The sequence below is a fragment of the Lates calcarifer genome, linkage group LG11, assembly GCF_001640805.2.
Source record: "Lates calcarifer isolate ASB-BC8 linkage group LG11, TLL_Latcal_v3, whole genome shotgun sequence".
In the NCBI taxonomy this organism is placed as follows: Eukaryota; Metazoa; Chordata; class Actinopteri; family Centropomidae; genus Lates; species Lates calcarifer.
In genome coordinates this window covers 5,708,512-5,729,957 of record NC_066843.1, presented here as the reverse complement: position 1 = coordinate 5,729,957, position 21,446 = coordinate 5,708,512, and the positions used below count along the sequence as shown (strand labels likewise).

At 40.5% G+C, this 21,446-nt stretch overlaps 3 protein-coding genes across 6 annotated transcripts; 2 read left to right on the top strand and 1 right to left on the bottom strand.

Annotated features, from left to right (window-relative positions):
- The first annotated feature begins 18 nt into the window (after nt 1–18).
- Nucleotides 19–3,187, top strand: ccdc43 (coiled-coil domain containing 43). Of its 2 annotated transcripts, XM_018702415.2 has the most exons (5): nt 23–224; nt 813–906; nt 1,699–1,834; nt 2,046–2,101; nt 2,290–3,187. In XM_018702415.2, exons 1-5 carry the CDS (start codon nt 51–53, stop codon nt 2,475–2,477), a joined length of 648 nt encoding a protein of 215 aa, XP_018557931.2. In that variant the 5' UTR covers nt 23–50; the 3' UTR covers nt 2,478–3,187. The 2 variants fall into 2 exon arrangements, with proteins under 2 accessions (XP_018557940.2, XP_018557931.2); XM_018702424.2 differs by lacking the exon at nt 1,699–1,834 and having other exon boundaries at nt 19–224; nt 2,015–2,101.
- moto (minamoto) lies at nt 3,038–9,505 on the bottom strand. 3 transcript variants are annotated; one of them, XM_018702370.2, is made up of 8 exons: nt 9,414–9,505; nt 8,833–8,941; nt 8,036–8,208; nt 7,680–7,784; nt 5,950–7,459; nt 5,260–5,394; nt 4,665–4,842; nt 3,038–4,585 (listed from the first exon to the last, which is right to left on the bottom strand). In XM_018702370.2, the coding sequence occupies exons 2-8, from the start codon at nt 8,893–8,895 to the stop codon at nt 4,395–4,397; spliced, it is 2,355 nt and encodes a 784-aa protein (XP_018557886.1). In that variant the 5' UTR covers nt 8,896–8,941; nt 9,414–9,505; the 3' UTR covers nt 3,038–4,394. The 3 variants fall into 3 exon arrangements, with proteins under 3 accessions (XP_018557886.1, XP_018557895.1, XP_018557911.1); XM_018702379.2 differs by having other exon boundaries at nt 9,418–9,505; XM_018702395.2 differs by having other exon boundaries at nt 8,833–8,936; nt 9,418–9,505.
- A 1,116-nt stretch (nt 9,506–10,621) lies between these two features.
- Nucleotides 10,622–14,162, top strand: fzd2 (frizzled class receptor 2). The gene has a single exon (XM_018702459.2). The coding sequence runs from the start codon at nt 10,825–10,827 to the stop codon at nt 12,457–12,459; it is 1,635 nt and encodes a 544-aa protein (XP_018557975.1). The 5' UTR covers nt 10,622–10,824; the 3' UTR covers nt 12,460–14,162.
- Nucleotides 14,163–21,446: the final 7,284 nt, after the last annotated feature.

The window sequence follows — 21,446 nt, the reverse complement described above, 5'->3', positions numbered from 1 at the left end:
GCAGTCACAAAGGACAGCCGTTCGCCATCGAAAGACCCCAAAGGACCAAGATGGCTGCGCCCGAGACAGACACCGGGGAGTTTGAACGCTGGCTAAATGATCGGCTAGACTCGCTAGAAGTGGACCGTGAGGTATACGGGGCGTACATTTTAGGGGTCCTGCAAGAGGAGGAGAGTGACGAGGAGAAAGAGGATGCGCTTCAAGGGATTTTATCAGCATTTTTGGTGAATATCCGAAGCGGCGTGCCCCACTCAGCCGAGGCTGTTTGCTCATTTGTTGCTGTCTGTCATGTCTTGTATACCGGGTGGTATGACAGCGCTGATATCAGCTGTCATTTATGGAGCAAGATGTCCACGTTAGACACGGCAGTGTATCTTCAGCTTACGTCCACGCACCACAGCTAGCAATGCGAGAAAACGCTCCTGCCACGCCAAACCCCATTCAACAATCTGCAGATTTTACGTAATCGTGGTCTTGAGCAGCACCGATACACACTAAGCAAAGTATGGCTCAGTACAGTTCATAAAGGTGGTTTGACATTTTTCGGCTCAGAAGTAATACTCCAGAATCCGTGGTGGCACGTATTAAAGTGACACGTTGGCATATCTGTGTTTAATTTTGCTTAATGGACTATTATGTGCTAATATACTGTGTATTTAACCTTGTGTTCATTTAGGATAAACTGAAAAAGTGCTGCTATATCAGACAAGCCCGAGTTGGAGTCACAGTGCCACTGAATACGTCGTGTATTGAGTATGTAAAATGGTTGAGCTGTTACTAAGCAACATAACTGTTACTTGTCCTGTGTGCAGGATGAGGACACCGTGGAAGATGTCTGCAAACAGATCATCAAGCAGTGGACGGAGTGTTGCAACCGATCGTCGGCCAAAAGAAGTGCTGATGATGGTATTTACGTAACTTTGATTCAACCGTATTCCCACACTCATTGAAATGTAAGGTGTTTTTTCTGCAAGAGACCTTGTCAGTCACAATAAAAATTCAGCAAGTTAACAAGGCTGGCAGCATCTTGGGAATCTTGCAGAACATCGACATACAGTACCTTACAGGTATAATGCAACCATAAATCAACTAAAATAATAGCATTACAAATTTGCAACAATATAGTCAAAGCTATACAGTTATATAAGCATTTATAATAATCATTTCAAAAGGGAGCAGTCCATAATCAAGCCAGCAGGCTCACAAACTCATTTAAATCCAGACTAAACAGAGCAAAGACAGCTTGCTACTGAGTCTGTTTTCAATACCAGTTAAACATACAGAGGGATTAGCTCTTTGAGTTTTAAATTGTTTGCTTTGAGTTTGGAGGAGACTGCGCGAAGACACTTTGTCCCGCAGAGAGATTAACATTTCCAGAAAAAAAATAAGCAAAAACAATTCCTGAGACTGCAGAAAGTTTTTTTTTTGTGGTCTCAGGAAGTGTTTATGCTAAAAAGTAATTTCCACCAAGTTTGTTTTGTGTTATTACTGGAAAGAGACTGTTTACTGTCTGCATACCCATAACAGTGTGTATGCTGTCTGGAGCCTCAAGTTTAGATGGATGCCCATGTGACTACTTCTTGTTAATGTACCTTCGTGTTGATGCCAAAAAAGCAGGTACTTTTATTGTGAGACAGAGTACAAAATGTTATTGTGGCTTGTTTACAGTTTTTGTTTTCGGTCATTCCTTTTCTGTAGCTGAGGTCCAAGCCATCGCCAGCATGATAGAAAAGCAAGCTCAGATTGTGGTGAAACAGAAAGAGGTGTCCGAGGAGACGAAGAAAAGGAAAGAAGCCCTCCTTGCTCAATACGCTAACGTAACAGATGAAGAGGAATATCCTTGATTTTGCAAATTGTAATGGCAGAAAGGCCACAGTCACACTTGCTAGAATGATCCATCATTTTTCACTTCAGTTACCAATGTTTCTTTGACTGTGCAGGAAGAATGTTCATGACCATATTAAAAAGATACAGTATTTGTTCATGTTTCTCATCCAGTGAATCTTTCCTCCAGAAATATTCAGTTGTTTCCTTGACAAACACACTGAAGCTGAAGACGAGGAGGCGCCAAGTGGAAATCACATTGCAGGAAATGAGAAGTGTATCCTTTCTGAAGCTGTGTATGATCAGAGGCTATATAAAATCATGTGGAATAGTTGCAGAATCCTAAATACGCAACATCATCATCATCATCCAATCATTTACACCTCCATGGTAGTAATATGTAGTAATAATACATTGGCAGAATACTTTTGCTGTCATCCAGCTGTCCTTTACTCAAAGTGTCAGCTCTGTTCAAGAACACCAACGTGGAAGAGGTGCTAAACAGACAAAAGCAAAAGCGGGAACAGGCTCGCGAAGATGCTCAGAAGAAGAAGGAAATGGACAAGATGCAGCGGGAGAAGGATAAACTAGCCAAACAAGACAGAAAAGAGAAGGAGAAGAAGCGTACACAGAAAGGCGAACGCAAAAGATAAAACCAAGAGAAAGGACACTTTGTATGTGAAAAGGTTTTGTTACAACAGTCATTGCCTCTTTTTAGCTAAATCTCATTGGCACCGTCAGTATGTGAACATGACTTCATCAGACCCTCCTTGTTAATCACTCTCTGCAACTCATGCTGTGTAAACAATGTACTGGATGTTGTGCAGGTCCAAGATTCTGGCCTTTTTTTCTTGGATGCTGATATGGGCAGACACAGAAGGACATGGTCTAGGAATAAAGCAGCAAATCTTTCTATGATGATGATTTAAAAAAATAGTTGCCTATTTAAGTCTGCCAATATTCTAGCAAGTGTAAAACATTCTTCAGCTAAGCTTTGACAGTTACCCCTGAGATAATCAAAGTATTCATCTAAAGCATAAATTGGATTGACTGTGATAAAAATCAGTCAAATCAAAGCAAATACACAGAGTTTTTAGGAATTTTCCTCTGTGCCAATATCTTCCAAATGACTTTCATTTCTGCACAACCTCTAAGTAAAGGCAAGTCCTCATGTCAAACATTCTCGCTTTCATTTCAGTGCTTTAGGTTTTAGTTTTACTGACTATGCATTTTGTCTGACAATAAGAACAAAGGACTGGTTGTTAAATTATACCTCAAGTATCATGACATGTACCATGATTTGAATGTTTATAATGAGGTTCATCATCTTTTTAAAGTAATTAAAAAAAACATTTTGAGCAAATTTGAAATCTTTATTTTTCAGTTTACAGAACAACAAACAAGGCAAAAGAAAACAAAACATGAACATTAAAATTACAGGGAATGGAACAACCCTGGTCATTCACTAAGCATAGTCAGAGAAGTACTGATACAGAATAAGTTTTAAGACTAATGCCTGTTACTTTGGTCCCTCACTGACAAACAGACACATTTCACTGATAAGGATATTTGGTAATACGATCTGAAAATCTAATGGAAAGTGTGATACGTTTTAAGTTAAAACACAACAATTACATTTTTTCTTATGTTACAGTTCAAACTTTTGACTAAGTAGCAAATAAATAAAAGAGTTTTCTGATTACAGTCATAAATTCAGGAACCAACGGCGATGTTTCACAAAACACAGTATAATTTAGCATGAGCATTTTAAACTACTGACCTAAAGCAAGACTAAACTGCACCCAGAGAATATTTTTTTAACTTAGCTATTAGTTACATATCGCTGATAGGAATGATATTTTTCATACTGTATGTGTATTTGGAGAATGTGATTAATACATTTATATTTAAGACGTTGAACCTTTTTTTTTTTTTTTTTCAAAAGTTTGACAGTTCAAACTTCACCAAATTGCAGATAAATAGAACTTATTTTCTGATTAAAGCATGTTAAGGTTACATAACAAAAACTGAAGCTGCAGAAATTAATTTCAACCTTAACATTTCAGAAAACATTTTAAGATTTAGCATGTTCACTATAAACTACTGCCCTTATGATTCAATTATTGCTTGGGAATACCCAGAACTGAGGTCCCATTACATTCCAATAAATAAGTAAAACAATGAAGAATTCACTGAAATCTTCCACATAAATAGTGCCTTTAAATACAACGGTGATGGAGCAAGATTCACGTTAATTTGGAACTGACACTAATTAAATGAATTGAAGTTAAGATGCACCAGGATAAATTACATTTCATGCAATTCCTACACAACCAAAGTTAGCCACCTGAAGCTCCCTGGTGCCAAAAAATGCAGCCATCATCAAACTTCAAATCTCATTCATCTCATATTCTGCAGTGATCACTGTGTTGCAGGTAAAATGTCACCATAGACTATAAAAACAACTGTTTTTACATCACCCTGTTGCCTGTGGGAATTTTATAAATGGGGACTTCTGGTTTGATTTTAATTTCATTATGGTCCTTAACTCATGCTTGTTGCCTGCTAAATCACAACTTAAAAGTGTATCCCTCAAATGGAGAGGAGCACCCCTCTCCACTTGTGGCCTCCTTGTTAACATGGTGGTCCTGCCTTTTGACAGGTTTCGGCAGTGTCACCTGGAGAGCACACCACAGGGCTGTGCGGAGCTTCCTTGTGGTAGCAGCTAGGTCCTTCAGTGCGATGACCAACAACAGGATGTCTATGAAACCGAGGCAAATTAGGACTGGCAGCATATCAGCACAAGGAATGCATGTTGATCATAGCAGTATATGAGTTACCTCTGTCCTCTGTGAAATGAGCTCTTTGCCGCTGGTGTTTGGATATGTTGCCAATCTCTTCCTTGCGTCTTGCCTGGGTGATGCAAATAGCCATATGATGCTTGTTCAGTGCTGTGTGGATGTTGATATGGAGGGGAACGTTACGCAAACACTCCATCCTATCCAGAAGACTTGCCACCTGCAGCACACAAAAATAATGTGTGTGTGTGTGTGTGTGTGTATATATATATGTATATATATATACACACACACACACACACACACACACACACACACACATATATATATATATATATATATATATAATATATATATATATATATATATATATATAATATTATATTAATAGAACATTCACTCATTCAGAAATCATGGTATATTCGCACATTTAAAATAATGTAAAATCTTGTATGGTTTTTAAACAAGATCCAAATTAAGGAAAACTAAAGCAAGTTCCAGAGGCCTCTACTGTGAAAGGAATTACTGAATTCAAACATGCAAAATAAAGCTGCACACCTTCAGAACATAAGACGGCTGCTGTGACAAAACTCACCTGTAGATGTCAGTATGGAAGCAATTTAATCAGGGCTCTCACCTTTGCTTGCTCTCTGATCTGTTTAACAATAAGGTGGTCGACTCTCGTGGGGTTTGGTGGAGTTTTGGGAAGGGTAGTGTTGGTCACCGCTGTAGTTCGCTTCCCAAGGAATGTCTTGGTAAGGATGACCTCTGTCTAAAATGGAAAACAATTGAAAACATGACAACCTAACACTTGCACAATAAAATCTGCTATTTTTCTTCTTTCAGGCTAAGAGACAACCCCATAGTAAATTAAAACTGAAATATACATATATTTAGCAGTGCTAAACATGTTTGATAAGACTGTTTTCACATTTACTGACTGGTAGAGACAATAAAGACAGTAACAGTAATGATATCAGTGTCATTTTTCTTCAATGTATGTATGTGTGAAAAAGATGATACAAAAAGGTGCATGAGAATCTGAAAATGCAATGCATTTTCTTGTATCCCAAGCTTATACTGAGTTTTTGCCATTAATTATGTTAATTATTTTTCATGAAACTGTCCAGTGCATACAAACATACACTTTAAAGTAAAAGACCTAGAGCTGATCCAGTATTTGACAGCAAAATTGCCCCATATTAAGAATGTGATGTTTTTGATAACAAACTACTGTTAAATTAAAATGTCACTGGTTGTGATATTGGTTGAAAATCACCCCTGGACATTCTCTAAGTAGATACAACACCAGATTTGGAAAGCATACCCTCTTTCTCTCCCTCTCCAAACACCTCCACTGCTCATAACACTCATCCAGGTAGAAGTAAAGCTGAATCACAGATCCTCCTTGATTCATCACCAGTGAAGCAGTCATGGCAGAAGCCATGCCATGATGAGAGCTCTCTCCTCTGCGGGTCATCATGTCACTGACATAGGAGTTGAAAGCTGCAGACTCACTGGCTGACATATCACACACATCCATACCAGGGACACCACTTCCATAAGGCAGTGTGGATCTGGAGCTGAAGTTAGAGTTGATTGGAAAGCTGGAGTTCCCTCTGAGGTCACTTACAGGATACATGAGAGGCATGCACTGCTGTGTATTCCCTGCACTGACCATGCTGTTTTCTCCATCAAATCTCTGAGACTGCATTCCTCCCTGAAAGTCAAAGTATGGGTTTTGCGAGAAAACCTGTTTTTTATCCCCTGCTCTCATGTGAGTGTTGGTTAGAGATCTTGTGGAAAAGCCTTCTCCCAGAAAGCCAGACATATGCCCCATCTTCTTTTCTTTCTGCATCTGTGGCTTGATCTTGCTCTGTATCTGGCCCTGCTGGATGTGATGCTTTGAATACTGATTCATGTTCACATAAAAGTTCTCTCTGTGCATGGTCATCTTGTTTTGGTATTGGTTTACAGATGCAGTGAATGGTTCTGATTGCTGGAAGTACTCTGTGTTTTGTGAGCTGAAACCAGGTAGATCTTGAAAGGCATCATGTTTAAATATTTGTTTTCTCACTCCTCCATTTATTTCCCTCTGCACCATCCCGAATTCTCCCCCCAGCTGTTTTGGGGTCTGCATTGCAGGAGCACTTTGTGTTGACACTGCAGGACTGGTGATTTTCCATTGTTCAACCATGCTGTCTTCATGGAGCATGCCAAATGACTGCTTGTGCATGTCTTGAAAGTCTCTATGACAAAAGCTATCATGCTCACCAGCCATGAATGACTGAAAACTGCTGACCAGTTGATTAATGTCTTGTGGCACATACTGGTCAGTATTAATGGGCTTGGCACTGCTCTGGACATGGTGATCTTCATAGTAAGGATCAAAGCAGGGGCTGTTCATTTCGCTTTGAGGTCTAAAGACATCATTGAAGTCAGGGAAATTATTCACAGGCTGACTATTTCCTCTGTCTTTATCAGCTGACATGTTGTCATATTTGCTTTGTTGCATCTGTGACAGGTGCATGTTTCCTGTGTTGGGCACTGGTAGACCAGGTGGCAGTTTTTGAGGACGCAGGGTGTAGTTGTCCCTGTCTCCATTAGGCAAATTAAAAAGCCATTGCTGATTGGTAGCAAGACCATTGGACTGCTGAACAATCTCTTCAACATCTTTGTCCATTGACTGTGCCTGTGCTTTGCTGAAAGCCTCACGGGATACATAGTTTGGAGGAAAGGTCGGGTTATGTTGCATTTTTCCCTCTAAGTGAAAATACTGTAGCAGTTCCTCTCTCAATGTCTTTGGAGACCAGACAGGATTACATGTAGGTAGGCTCCTAAAAGAGGAATTGAGGATTTCCTTTAATGTTTGTGTTCATAAAACTAATACAACATGTATAAAATATTTTTAACCAAACATAAAATCTATAAATATGTATTTTATATGATATATTCTTGGTTATTTAATTATAGTGTATAAAAGCCATAAATCATTTAATGCATATTGTAAATTATATACCGAACCCTACCAGGTGAAAACCTTAAACTTTGACATACCCCTCACTGTAGTAGCTGTCCTGTGAATCTGCTTCATCCAAAATATTTGACACTAGACCCTGCAGATCAGTCTCCCCGTCACAATCAATGTTATCAGTGGGTTTCCTTAAAAGAAAAGAAAACACATCATGAGAACTGCACTCTGACTTTCCTTTTTTCTTTGAAAACATCAATTTAACAAAGTGGCTGACAACTACAAAATAAGTCTTACACCCAGTATATTAAACTACCTCTGAATAACAGAATAAAATCCAGAACAGACAGCAGTGTGATTGCCCAACAAGACTGATCTACATTTCTTATACTGCACAAGTGAATATCACACACTTATCCTGAACATAGTTAAAACTGAATACCTGCTTTTAATGTTGTTCTGGGAACAATTGATAAGTTCACAGGGATCATCGTGAGCATTGTGAGACCAGGGCACATAGGATGCTGTGTCCTGTTCCTGCAGTGAGACACTGGGGACAGAAATGAAGGGCAGTGTCGCCTTTCTGTTGCTTCCACCACCCACATTTACACTGGCCTGAAAGAGAGAGAATCAAAAGTCAATCAAACTGAAGCTCACCTGAAAAAAATTTACTATTGTCTTTCTCTTCCGTATACACAAGGCAGGTCAATGCAAATTACACAGACTTATTGAAACAATTGTTGTAGGTGCCACAGAAGCTTCAAACTATTTAAGAATACTGCTGAGACAGAATGTAAAAAGACAAATTAGACAATTAAAGCTTAAATGATCAGTTCTTTAATCAGTCAGTTGGTAGATAATGAATCAGCAGCTATTTTGATAATGAAACAATCAATTCAATTATAGGGATTTACTTTGTAAAACAACAACTTTTTAAGATATCACCTTGAGAGTTGCTAAAATGTAATTTTGTTTTCTGGCATTTCACATACTATATGATGAATCAACAACATAATCTAAAGAGCAGCTGATAATGAATCGTTTCCTCCAGCTTCACACAATGTGTACATTAAAAAATCCTTTTATAAGGGGACTGAATTCAGACAATTCAGACACTTTAAGATCTACATATACACACACACACACACACACACACACACACACACACATGTGTGTGTGTGTGTGTGTGTATGTATGTAATGAAAATATCATAGCTATTACCCAAAAATTATGTTTTACCTGACGCTGGTAAGTGGGAAAGAGTGAATTTGCAAATGTGCTCTGATGCCCGTCAAATGCCATTCTGAGCTCCCTTGAACTTGAAGAGTTTCTTTACTCCATTACTGCCCTGGCAAAAACAAGGGAGTCACTGTTAATAGTTGATGTAACCATATATCATATAACACTACCAGTCACGAGTTGTAGAACGCTTCAATTTTTCCAGTTGTTACTGAAATTTACAGTGTAATGTCTCAGCGTACTCTGAATCAAAGCATAGAACAAATAAACAACTGAGAGTGTGTTGTTGTTGTTTTTAAGGAATCATGGAAAAAAGGGTTTTCTAAAACTTTGATATATGATAGAGGTATGGGATCGCGTAGGAGTTATTAGCGAACTGCTTATGTCCGTGAACACAGATGAACTAGCTCGCCAATTTAGCCGTTAGTGGTTTAAGCTAGCAAGTTGTCGATACTACTTGGCTAATTTCGGCTAAACTTTCGCTCAAGTTAAAACTCCTCCGCTTCGGTCAAGTTTGGCTAACTTCGCCTAAACAAACCAAGTTATCTGAATAAAATTTACCCGTCATACTCAACACTTACCTACCCGCGTCAAGCAAAGTAACGGGAACTGTTGGAGTTAGACAGTCGTCTTCTCTGTCAGTACGTTATCCTCAAATGCTCTCGTGCCCCCCACCCCCACAAAAGTTTCGAAACACCCCTCGCGACCTGAGCCCACATTGGCTGAGCCTGGGGATTATGATTTTTGGTCCAATTAACGTCAAGCAGAAGAATCGATCGCATAGCAACGGCTGGTGTCACAATCATGCTGTAGCAGCATTATGTACAGGTTCTGTATGTGTCCTACCGCAGTTCATATATTTTAGCATAGATGACAGAAACGTATTCCTTTATTATTATTATTATTATTATTATTATTATTATTATTATTATTATTAACAACTTTTTCATTCACCTAAAGAGCTTATTTTCGACTGCGCACATAATTCCATCTTTATTCACCACTGTATTATTTGAAGTATTTTCTGTATTTATATTCAAATTAAAGTCTGTGTACTTATTTAGTTCAGTTTAAGTGAAGGAGATTAAATTCAAACCAAGGTAATGTAAATTCAGTTTAACCTAGTTAATCCAGAGTTATTTATCCAACAGTACATTTTACGGAATTATTTAGCATCTAGTACCAAACTGCATCCATAGAGACTGATTGACTGATAGTAAGCATTTAAAGTGGACTTGAACATGACATGGACAAAGTACATTAGGTGGAGAGGTCTACCTCCTTCCATGAAAATATTAGTTCAAAGGAGAACTTGAAAGTCCGGTTGGCCACGCAATCCAGCTGTGGAGTCAAACTTGACAGTATTAGCAAAATGCTACCAGTTAACGAGCAACGTTTCCTTCAAAATAAAAGCATAAATTGTGCCAAAGTGTTGCCGTATACAAAACTTTGTAAGCCTGTTATTAAATTGGGATCATGTCAACGCCGTCCACTTCTAATTAATATTATTGTGGTTTGCTGTGTTTAATTTTACCTGTAATGTATCATTATTAATAACATATTAAGACAATTAAGACAATATGGATGAATGAATGCAATTGATATAATACAAATTATTATTATTATTATTAGTGAACACTAATTTGAAGTAATTGTAGATATTAAGTGCTATGCTGATAACATTCAACAAGTAACTCATGTTCGGCTATTAGTACTTTTATTTTGAAAGTTTTTACCGGAGGTTATATCCTTTACTATGACTGACCTGACCATAGTGGGAGAATCGAAGTTGACGAAAAGAAAAAAGTCAGCCAGCAGCGTTCAAAGCAGAGACCAGGCACAAAGAAGGCAGCGTTCAGGTCTTCACCATCAGATTTTTTTCACTTTAAAAAGTTATTCTCGCTGAAGAACGACTCGCAGAGCTGATGATATATACTAAACAAATTTACAGCAAGTTGATCGGGATAAAGTTCTTGTCTTAAACTTTGGAAGATGACTTTTTGCAAGACCTTGTGTGTTGCACTCCTTCTGCCTTTGCTTATATCAGCCCAGTATCAAGGGGACAACGGAATAGTCGTCCCAGAGCATGGATTTTGTCAGCCGATTACAATACCTCTGTGCACTGACATAGCCTATAACCAAACCATCATGCCTAACTTAGTGGGCCATTACAACCAGGAGGACGCAGGGCTCGAGGTGCACCAATTTTACCCCCTTGTAAAGGTACAGTGCTCGCCGGAGTTGAAATTCTTCCTGTGTTCCATGTATGCGCCTGTATGCACAGTTTTGGAGAAGGCCATTCCTCCCTGTAGATCAATCTGCGAGAGAGCCAAGCAGGGCTGCGAGGCTCTCATGAACAAATTTGGGTTTCAGTGGCCGGACCGGCTACGCTGTGAGAATTTCCCTGTGCTGGGAGACGGACAGATCTGTGTGGGACAAAATGATTCCTCCCCCACCAACCCACCCATCACGCCTGTCCCGGGGACCAAGGACATCTCAGTGGTTTCCACACATGAGAGGCCTTTCCGATGCCCATCTGTTCTCAAAGTGCCCCCTTATTTGAATTATAAATTTTTAGAGGAGGTGGATTGTGCTGCTCCCTGTGAGCCTGCAAGGAGCGGTGGTTACATGTTTTTCACTGACAAAGAGATTCATTTCTCCCGCTTATGGATTCTGGTCTGGTCTGTGCTTTGTTGTGCATCCACCTTATTCACAGTAACCACCTATTTAGTTGATATGCAGCGCTTCAGATACCCTGAGAGACCTATCATCTTCCTGTCTGGCTGCTACACTATGGTTTCCATAGCCTACATAGCTGGCTACTTCCTGGGGGACAGGGTAGTGTGCAATGACAGCTTCAGCCCTGACGGCTACAAGACCATTGTCCAAGGTACAAAAAAGGAAGGCTGCACCATCCTCTTCATGATGCTCTATTTCTTCAGCATGGCCAGTTCCATCTGGTGGGTCATCCTGTCCCTCACCTGGTTCCTGGCAGCAGGTATGAAGTGGGGCCACGAGGCTATTGAGGCCAACTCTCAGTATTTTCACCTGGCAGCCTGGGCAGTGCCGGCCATCAAGACCATCAGCATCCTGGCCATTGGGCAGATTGAAGGTGACATGCTCAGCGGCGTCTGCTTCGTCAGTCTCAGCAACCTGGACCCTCTGCGGGGCTTTGTGTTGGCCCCTCTTTTCATTTACCTCTTCATCGGGACCTCTTTCTTGCTGGCCGGTTTCGTGTCACTGTTCAGAATCCGCACCATCATGAAACATGATGGCACCAAGACAGAAAAGCTGGAGCGACTGATGGTGCGGATCGGGGTGTTCAGCGTGCTCTACACCGTCCCTGCCACCATTGTTATCGCCTGCTTCTTCTATGAGCAGGCCTTCCGACCCCACTGGGAGCGCAGCTGGGTCAGCCATAACTGCAGGAGCCTGGCAATCCCCTGTCCTATGCAGACCGGGCCCCGCATGACCCCAGACTTCACTGTCTACATGATCAAATACCTGATGACACTGATAGTGGGGATCACCTCTGGTTTCTGGATCTGGTCTGGAAAGACTCTGCACTCCTGGCACAAGTTCTACACAAGGCTGACAAATGGCAAACAAGGGGAGACCACTGTGTAGAATAAAGGGACATCAATATGTTGGTGGGACTAATTTGTGTATTATTACCTGTTTCTCACGAGATAGGTAAGTAGCACACTGAGTGGCCGTGAATTCTTACAACATTTGTATTCGCATCAGCTTTATAGCCACACATGCATGCCAAACTGAGGGTTAAGGTTTGACAAAAGGACAAGCTGGATAAACAAGGACCGAACCTAACTGTCTGAACAAATAACAAGCATGGCTATGGATGCCATGTGCTGAAATGCTCACCTCCCCCTCTCTGGCCCTTTTCTTAAAGCCACCATAAACTCAAGAGGAGTGATGATCCACCAGTCAAGAACACAGAGAGCGGGGAGAAAGAAAGAGCTGTGGAGGAATAACTGTTAATTCTGTCCATAAACATTTCACATGTAATTAAATGAAACTGTAAATAGTATTTGTAAAAACATCAAATTATATATTTGTATTTAAAGAAAGTAAATACTTTTCATTATCTGCCAGTGTACCTGCTTTACTTTTGCACTGTAAAAATGCCAATAGATCTAGACATACTCCTTTTTTATTAATTACTGATTAAAAGAATGTCTATATTTCAGCCTGTTGGATGATATCCAAGAAGCTTTTCAGTTCAGCCCACTGTATTTTCACTCCTCTTTAACCAAAAACATCTGCTGCGTCTCAGATATCATCAAATAACTATATCAAATGCCTGATTTTGAATTCCTAGGTAAAAGGAAAAAGCAGTATTTAATGTTTTTCTTTAATTCATTGCCCTTCCATATGTTCAGTATTCTTTAATGATTAAATACTGTCTTGATAACAAGTTATTTTCTTTGATAAAAGGATGGCCATGTTGTTTTCTCAAGGGGGGTGAGGGTTGTGTCACACCTGAACATCTGTTGCCTCAGACTGGCAGGCAACAGTAAAAGAGATTATTGGAATTCTTAATGGAAATTAGGTTCTTACACAAGACCGCAGCCCTCTGGGAAATACAGGGAATGAGTTTATACTGAGAACACACCTCTCTTGTTAAAAACTTATCACCCACTCTGACAGTATATTCTGAAATATTTCACATCTACATGTTTTGTGTCTGAGAAACAGGTGCCAACCTGTAAGAATGTGGTGGAGGACTTCCTCACACATGCACACTAACATCGCCTTCAAGTGCTAAACAAAACAAGAGACCCTTTTTTAGCCTGTTGTTCGAGAGGAGCTTGGTTAAATCAACAGGAATCATCTGGCAAGAGAAGTCTGTGCTGTTGCATAGGTGTGAAATTATTCCTGCCTGCCTGTTTGGTGAAGAGAAAACAAGGGTGTTCAGGTTTGCTGTAGTGTTACTTCTCTGGAGCCACTCTGCTCTGTGCCAAGTTGGAATCCCCCAAGCCATGCATGGCTGAAACCGAACCTTGTCTGTGGTGATGTCATGAAGTAGATGGGTGTGTTGGAGAAAGTTGATCCTCTTGCCTCAGAGCAGAGGCTCTTGGCGTTTGAGAATTGCACGCACATACAGCACTGTGTGTATTCATATTGTTACTGTGAAGGTTTATAGGTGCACACAATTGCTGCACATAATCTCTGTATCAGACTATAGTATAAAACAGAGCCTATAGCCTATGCACCTCTTGTAAATGTCATGACCTGTTGGACAAGTTGATATTTGTCTTTCTTGTATCCTTATCTGAGGTTAAATAAAGATGGCTTGTAATAACAGACAAGTGAGACTGATTAAAGGTAAGAGCAGATACTCTGAGGGGGGAAAAACCATAAATCTACCTGTGCCTCTTCTGTTCTGCCATCTTACACCCCCTCTGCCTTTACCCTCCCTCCTTCTCTGTGCTCAGATGAATGGGGGGAATGTGAGTGAGTCAGTGGAGCGGTGCTGGGCCTTTGCCTAGTGACAGACAGTCTCCTGTGTGCTGCTCACTTCAAAGCGCCGCTGAAACCTGACTAGCTCCTTGTAAACAGTGCCGTCTGGCCCGAAGGCCCACTTCCTGCGCTTAACTCAACTTAATGGCTGGCTTGTTTGGCTTTGCACTGAAGCAGAGAAACGAATGAAGAGTGAGAGAATGAAGAGAAGCGGCATGTGGGTGGGGTGCTGGTGGTAAAGAGAGTGAGATTGTTTTAGGGTTTAGGGGTGGGGAGGTTTGGAGAGCATGATGGAAAATTCGGTATTATTTGGTTGCTTTTGTCTTTCTCCAAGGGAAAACAACAAAGAAAGGAAGAAAAGGGGAATCCAAATGAGGAGAGACGTGACTGTGATTTTGTGAATATTTCAGCTAAAACTTTGGATCTCAAATCGTCAGAACTAAATGGAATCAGATGCTCTGCATTTAACTTATGCCAGGAAAAAAAAGCCTTTCACAAAGTCATTTTCTCTCAGTAAATCTTGATGTGTATATTGCATGACCCATCTGGGGAAGTTTTACACAGACTTACCTGCCATGCAGAGAGCTGTTTGGAAATGTAAGACATTCAGGTTTATAATTACAAAAACCTGCTGTATAGGACTGTTCATGTTCACTGCACTAGATTTGGTGGTAGCCATCAAGGATAGATTCTTTTCTCTTTAATCTTGGTGCTCAGGTTTTCAGTGGCAGCCATCTCCCATGTTGTTGATCTCAGATCTTAAATCTTGCATGCAGCCGTTTCCTGCTCGCTTGAGGGCAAGAAGGGACAAGCCAGGGATCGGGGGTAGGACAGGAAGAATGCTTTTTGAGTTAACATTATGATGTCGCTCTTATTGGAAGAAGGCTGTGGCATGTCAGAAAAGGATCATGTTGTTAGTCAGAAGCACCAGTGTTCTCACTGTTACTGTGGAGCCATTGTTCAAGTTTGTGCCAATCTACCATGAACTTTTTTCTTTTTTTTGACTGTATACAAATTTTACTGTATCAGGCCCGTGAAGGGGCTTAAAAATGGACAAAGGCTTGTGGAAAAGAGAAAAATGGGAGAAAGAAAAGAAAAGAAAAGAAAAGAAACTACCCAGACATGTAGCAAGCCTGTTTCTAATCAAATCTTGGCACAAACTCAAGAAGAACTCATGCTCTGAAGGCTAACACTGGATTAGTTGCAGTCATACATTATCCTAACCATAGGAGAGCAGCTGAGATTTTCCAGAGAGCACACTACATCAATCTGTCTTGCTCTCCCTTGAAAACTCAACAGGAAGTGCAATATGTTCTTTCTCCTCCTATCATTGCTTTCAGAGGTGGCCACTGTGAGTGGGATGGAGCATAACAAGTTGGCAGGAGACTGAGGGTTTAAATGTGCATTTCAGTTTCTGACTTTGATTCAGGGCCTCCAGCCATAAATACTGGGCCTGACAGTCGCCATCAGGAGGTGTCCTGCTTTTCTCCATTTATCTTGTGTCCACTAAAATTATTTTTTGACCTGACGTCTGCTTCACTCTTGTTAAATTCAGAGCCATACTTTTCACTCAGAAATATATGATAAATGTCTTGCAGGCCAGTTAATATGAACATCATATACACAGACAGAGACCATAGTTGTTTTTTTGCTATTCAAGAGCTACATTACCAGACAAAAACTAACATTACTGGTGGTAAACAAAAAGAGACTGCAAGGGTTTTATTAGTTTTAAAATTACTATGGTGATTTGCCCTCCTGGTCTGTTTTAGACTGGCAGTATGCCTTAGAAGACTATCACTAAACCACAAACTCTTATATATTACATTGCTTAAATAGTCAGTGGCAAATTGTGAGGAAGTGTAACTTTGATAAACTGGTATGGGTTGACACTACACTACACTACACTATGAAGATCCTTTCTTGTTTGTAAACTAAACAGAACATTTATGTAGTGCAGGGATGTATGTGTGTGGTCTGAAATAAACATGAGAAGGTAAATGGCCTTGATTAACATGAATCTGTTATACAATACTTACTAAGCACTCCTTTTTAAGGTGGACTGGTTGGTTTTCGTGCACAAATATAGCAGAAAATGTGTAGGGGGTTCAGCCCACCAAGCTTTCTAACATGGCTCATTTTCATGCCTCATGCACCATTTGTCTGGCATTTTATTGGTCATAAGTGCATAGACCACTCAGGGGTGGCTTTGACAAGTAAACAAACACAACAAACTGGAAGAGACTGACCCTGTGATGTTAAGGGAGTTTTTTTTTTTTTTTGGCCCTCCCTTGTCCTTCAGGGCAAGCGTGTATATGGTATCAGGGTAGAAAGTGAGGGAGCGCCTCAGAGCCTCTCCAGCTGCTGAGCAGAGAGGTGCCGACAGCTGCGTGACAGATATTTTGGGAGCCTGCAGCACGCCTGGGATAATAATGGGCTTGCCTGGGAGGAGTGTGTGTGGAGGGGAGGGAATGGTTAATGTGCATCCAGACACCACAGTGTATACACAACCATGCCACTCTCGTAAACCTTCAGGGTGATGGTGCAAGTAGCAAATGATAACACAAGGAAGGACGAAGTGTCTGGTGTTTTGAGCTACTGTGTTGTGTGGTTGAGCCATGTCTTTGTTCAGCTGCTGAAATGTGATGCAGTTGTGGTTTATTAAGTTGCAAATTTTGAGCTGAGCAGCCATGGAAACTTGACACAGAACGTTTGTTTGTTAAAATATTATTATCAGAGTAATATTATTCAAACTTCCTGCTTAAGAATTTGAGACATGAACAATGATGGATTACCTTCAAATACACTAACAGCCTTAAGCGCTCAGTTTAATGTGTCATGTTTCATCATGTCCTTATGTCTTGTAATGAATCTGGAATATGTTGCTCAGTAGAGATAATGGCAATTTTATGACCTTTATTTTGAGACCAATGGATCTGCATCCTGCCAGAAGTAATTCTGAGTTGTTAGATGCTCTTTGAGGAAAGCCTTTTCTGATCCAAACAGTCTGTAGGTGGAAGTCAGAAATTATATTGCTATGACATAACAATGGGCCCAAAGTGACTTTTGTCCCAGTGCAGCAGGGGCAAAAAAGTGAGCCTAGAAGGTCACACAACAGCTCAGCAGCTGTGGAAGTAATCACCGAGCTTTTAATTGATAAGTCAATCAGCCCCCTGCAGATACATTACAATGCAGTAAAATCATTCTTAGTGGCCCATTAAGGCAACATTGCAGTGCTCTGAACACCTGGATCTCCAGGTAAAGTAGATGTATTAAACTGAATGAGGTAGTACTGCTCTAATCCAGTCTGTTACTCTCCTGTGGGCCCCAGTAAGGCCTCAGGCTTCGATGATGACTTATTGAGTGGGCTCCTCTCTGGCAAGCACCGACCCCCCCTGTTTTAATGGAGGCCCTCTTAGCAGCTCTTTTTGAGGAATTTACAGCCCCAGCCCCTTCCCACTCTAGCCCAGGAGAGGGAAAGGCAGAGAGGGAAGCACACTGCAGCCTTGTCCCAACAGAGCCAGCAGTGGAAATGTACAGCTTCAGGCAAGGTGGCAGCAGAGCTCCTGTTTGAGTGTGTGTGTGTGTATGTGTGTGCCCATCTGTCTTTCTCTATCTGTGCATGCGTGCGTTCACTCAGCTGTATGTGCTTCTGAGCTTGTGCTCATGTGAGTAAATCTAAGTGAATGAGTGAGTGGAAATAGGAGGGCTCCAGCTCTGTAGGTTCTCTCTGTAATTTCACTCTCTGCACAGCATAATCGCTTCCATGTGGGCCCTCACCAACAACAGAGTGGTGGAGGGGCCTCATTGCAAAGGTGGGAGTTGAACACATAGACACGTACAGGCTCACAAATACTCTCTCTCGTGGAAAAGGATCGCCAAGCCTTTTCACTAGACTACTAGACCGCAAGAAGATATTTTACATTTAGTGAAGTTATTTAAAAAGTTATCCCTCTGAGAGATACTTTGAGCCTATGTGATTTAAAAGAATTTTAAGACTTAACACATTTAATGTGTAATGTCTCAGACTTGTGTGCAACTCAGATAAAATCTTATTATCACAATCTCTCAATTTGTGAAATAGCAGGAAGTCTAGTATGCCTAATTTATCCTCATTAGTAATTTCCTCCAGAAATATTCAGAACTTTTGTGGTTTTCCTTTGCATCCAGTGTGCTTTTTGTGGTAGCTCCCACTGCACATGTTGAGCTGTTGGCTGGAATGCCCCAAGGACTGCGGGGCCAGACAGTCACGGTCAATGTGTGAAACCGACAGAGCGAAAAACAACAGGACCTTTTGCACAGCAGGGTCAGCATTTAAAGACACCTCTAACAGAGCTTGTTTGGTTCAGCTGCAGGGAAGAGAAATGATAAGGCACAAGAAAGAAAGAAAGACGGTATTTTAGAAAATAAGTATGAGTGAGAAATTGTAGAGATGTGGGCTGTGCATGATCTGAACTGACACTAAATTTAAAAGTGAACATTTGTGTAGTTCTGGATTTAGTGGTCCATTCTGTGTTTCAAAGATCAGACTACAGTAATGGTTAATATTAATATTGTTAAAGTGAACACCACCCCCTGCTGTTGTGGCGCATATACTGCTACAATACACACACACACACACACACACACACACACACACACACACACACACACACTTATAAACACAAATGAAACAAAGAGATAAAACATTCTGAAATGATCACTCCATAATAAAATAAGAAGTTATTTAATGCAATGTTGTGGGCATGCATAAATCTGTGCTTTCATGCTGGATTAGCTGTAGTTTGACAGTCAATTATTTCCCAAAAGAAGACCCTTTGCAGAAACACATACAGTTTTGTTGTGAAAATAGTGAGTGGTGATACAGCCAGCACAACCACACTGCAGCTTGTAGCCTACTACAGCCAGAGGCAATGTATGACCGTCAGTCATGAGAGCTGCTGAGGGAGAAGTCAGGGGGTCTCTGGCCAACTCAAGTGTTACATTTTTCATGGCGTCTTGGAAGCTTCATAATACTCATGCTGAAAAGTTGTAGATCTTTTGTTTGCTGCCTTATGAAGGGAGCACAAAGACGGAAATGCCAGTAGGTTCCTCAAGCCACAACTTTGCTTGCTGTGAAAGTGGTGAGTAGAAAACTTAGATGCAGTTCAAACACTAACATATGACATGCTTTGCCAATTGTGTTGGCAATGTGAGGTCCAGCATGTAATGCAGCATGCAGTGTTTCTCTTTTTTATGCTAGAGAATAAAATTCCATACAGTCACCTGAGGTATACAAGATTTTAAAAAAGAAAGCCCATCTCCATCTTTAGACCTTACTGATTTATGGGATGGAGCAAATGTAATCATCATACACTTAGAAAGCTGATTTGAGGCAGAACATCCATTTTTACTGCAGACATTTGAATCTGTAATGAGGTACCACTATATATTTATTGCTGCAGGTAAGGGAAACAAATGCAAGAAATCAATAATGAATTTAGATGCTTCATACTACTCTTGCAATGCAGAATGTAAGAATCACAAGAACATTACTGCATTACCAGACTGGAGTAGTGAGATGATTTAACACAGTATTACACACAGTATCTTGTAGCATGTTGGCCTCTAGATGGTGCCAGTCTCCTCTTGGTGAATGTGTAAGGGACTGAGTTCTGCCAACAGCTACAGTGGAGAGGTAATTAGTCAAACATACAGGTTTAGATCATTATTGGCAAGTGGACATCAGGATTCTTTGTTTAACCCTTTGACTTCTGCTTCAATTAAATGGTTGACCTAATTTTTACCCCCTGCATCTCCCAACTTGACTCAACCTGTTACCCCCACTTGTGGTAGTAGGTTTTGCAAACAGCAGACAAAAAATGTGACACCAGAGGGCACTGCAGTTCAGTTGAGCAAGCCTGGTCATGTAATACTTGTTTGATTCGTGACAGAGACATACTGTCTACTCTTCATTTCTGTGCTTCTTTTGGTCACTGTGGGTATTGAAGAATGATAAATTATGTTATATATAAGCACATTTATATACTTCACATACTGTAAAACTATGACTTATGACCTACCTATAATTTGATTCATAATTTCTTAATTGTTCAACACCTTTCACACATGAAAAATGTCCACAATTTTAATGCAGTTTTGTATCTGCAGTAACTTCCTCAAACAGATGCCACAAAACATGCTGACAAGTTTTCCACCAATCAAAACTAATAGTCAGGTCTCACTATTATATGTTGCTTCCTAAATTGTGTTTACAGCACAGGCTATTACATTTGTGGCATTAATTTATTGATGTACACAAAAAATGACGTGTTACATACTACAACTTCTTATCATAGTTTTTTTTTTATCTTTAATCTTTGAGTATTACCCACTATTTCTAGGTTTCATGTTCACTAATGCTGCATCAGTTCCACTATAAAGATTCCTTTTAACAAAGCGAATCTTTTCTTCACTCTACTGTGACTATCTTCAGTCTACATCCTTTTCTTCATGCTCAGATGTGGGTGTCATGGTCGCTAGTTCTGGAAAGTCAGGGAATTTTTTTGTTTTACTACCTGCATGCATGCCATCAGATGGTAAAAGCGGCAGCATGTCGGGGTGGGTGTAGGGTGGGGGAGGGGTAAAGTAATGGGTCAGTCAGCATGTCTCCCTTCTGCTCTAGACTCCTTTGTGTGCAGTGAGTGGCCCCGTGCCTAAATTACATTAATTATGCTCCTGCAGGCCAAGGCTCTGTGGGAGAAATGCAGCTTTATCACTTTGCTTCCTCCTAATGAGCAGTTCTGCAGCTTCAGAGTTTCTGCCAACTTTCTTTGCGTGTGTTTTCTTTTTCCCCAGGAGACTGTCACATCTTATTTAAACCCTTTGAGTCACACCTTATCAGATAAAGTGTCTATCATAATATGCAACAAATATAAAGGGGTGACTTGTTTTTGTACTGTGAAACTGCCATTTAGCATAACACCAATTATTATGCCTAAAGGCCCATTACCACCAATTTAATTAGAGAGGAGCCCTTAATTTAATCACTTACACAGTGTCATCCAGTATGTGCTGTAGCAGTTTCCAGAGCAGACGCAATGTACTGTATCATTTTTTTCGACAGATTATCTTGTAATTCATTGCCTCTGCAA

Coding starts and splice junctions, on each gene's coding strand:
- moto (XM_018702370.2), bottom strand. CDS start 8,895: ATGGCATTTGACGGGCATCAGAGCACATTTGCAAATTCACTCTTTCCC. Junction 4,843..5,259: donor AGATCAGAGAGCAAGCAAAG/GTGAGAGCCCTG, acceptor TGTGTGCTGCAG/GTGGCAAGTCTTCTGGATAG. Junction 4,586..4,664: donor TCATTTCACAGAGGACAGAG/GTAACTCATATA, acceptor TCGGTTTCATAG/ACATCCTGTTGTTGGTCATC.
- fzd2 (XM_018702459.2), top strand. CDS start 10,825: ATGACTTTTTGCAAGACCTTGTGTGTTGCACTCCTTCTGCCTTTGCTT.
- ccdc43 (XM_018702415.2), top strand. CDS start 51: ATGGCTGCGCCCGAGACAGACACCGGGGAGTTTGAACGCTGGCTAAAT. Junction 907..1,698: donor CAAAAGAAGTGCTGATGATG/GTATTTACGTAA, acceptor CCTTTTCTGTAG/CTGAGGTCCAAGCCATCGCC. Junction 2,102..2,289: donor CATTGCAGGAAATGAGAAGT/GTATCCTTTCTG, acceptor TCAAAGTGTCAG/CTCTGTTCAAGAACACCAAC.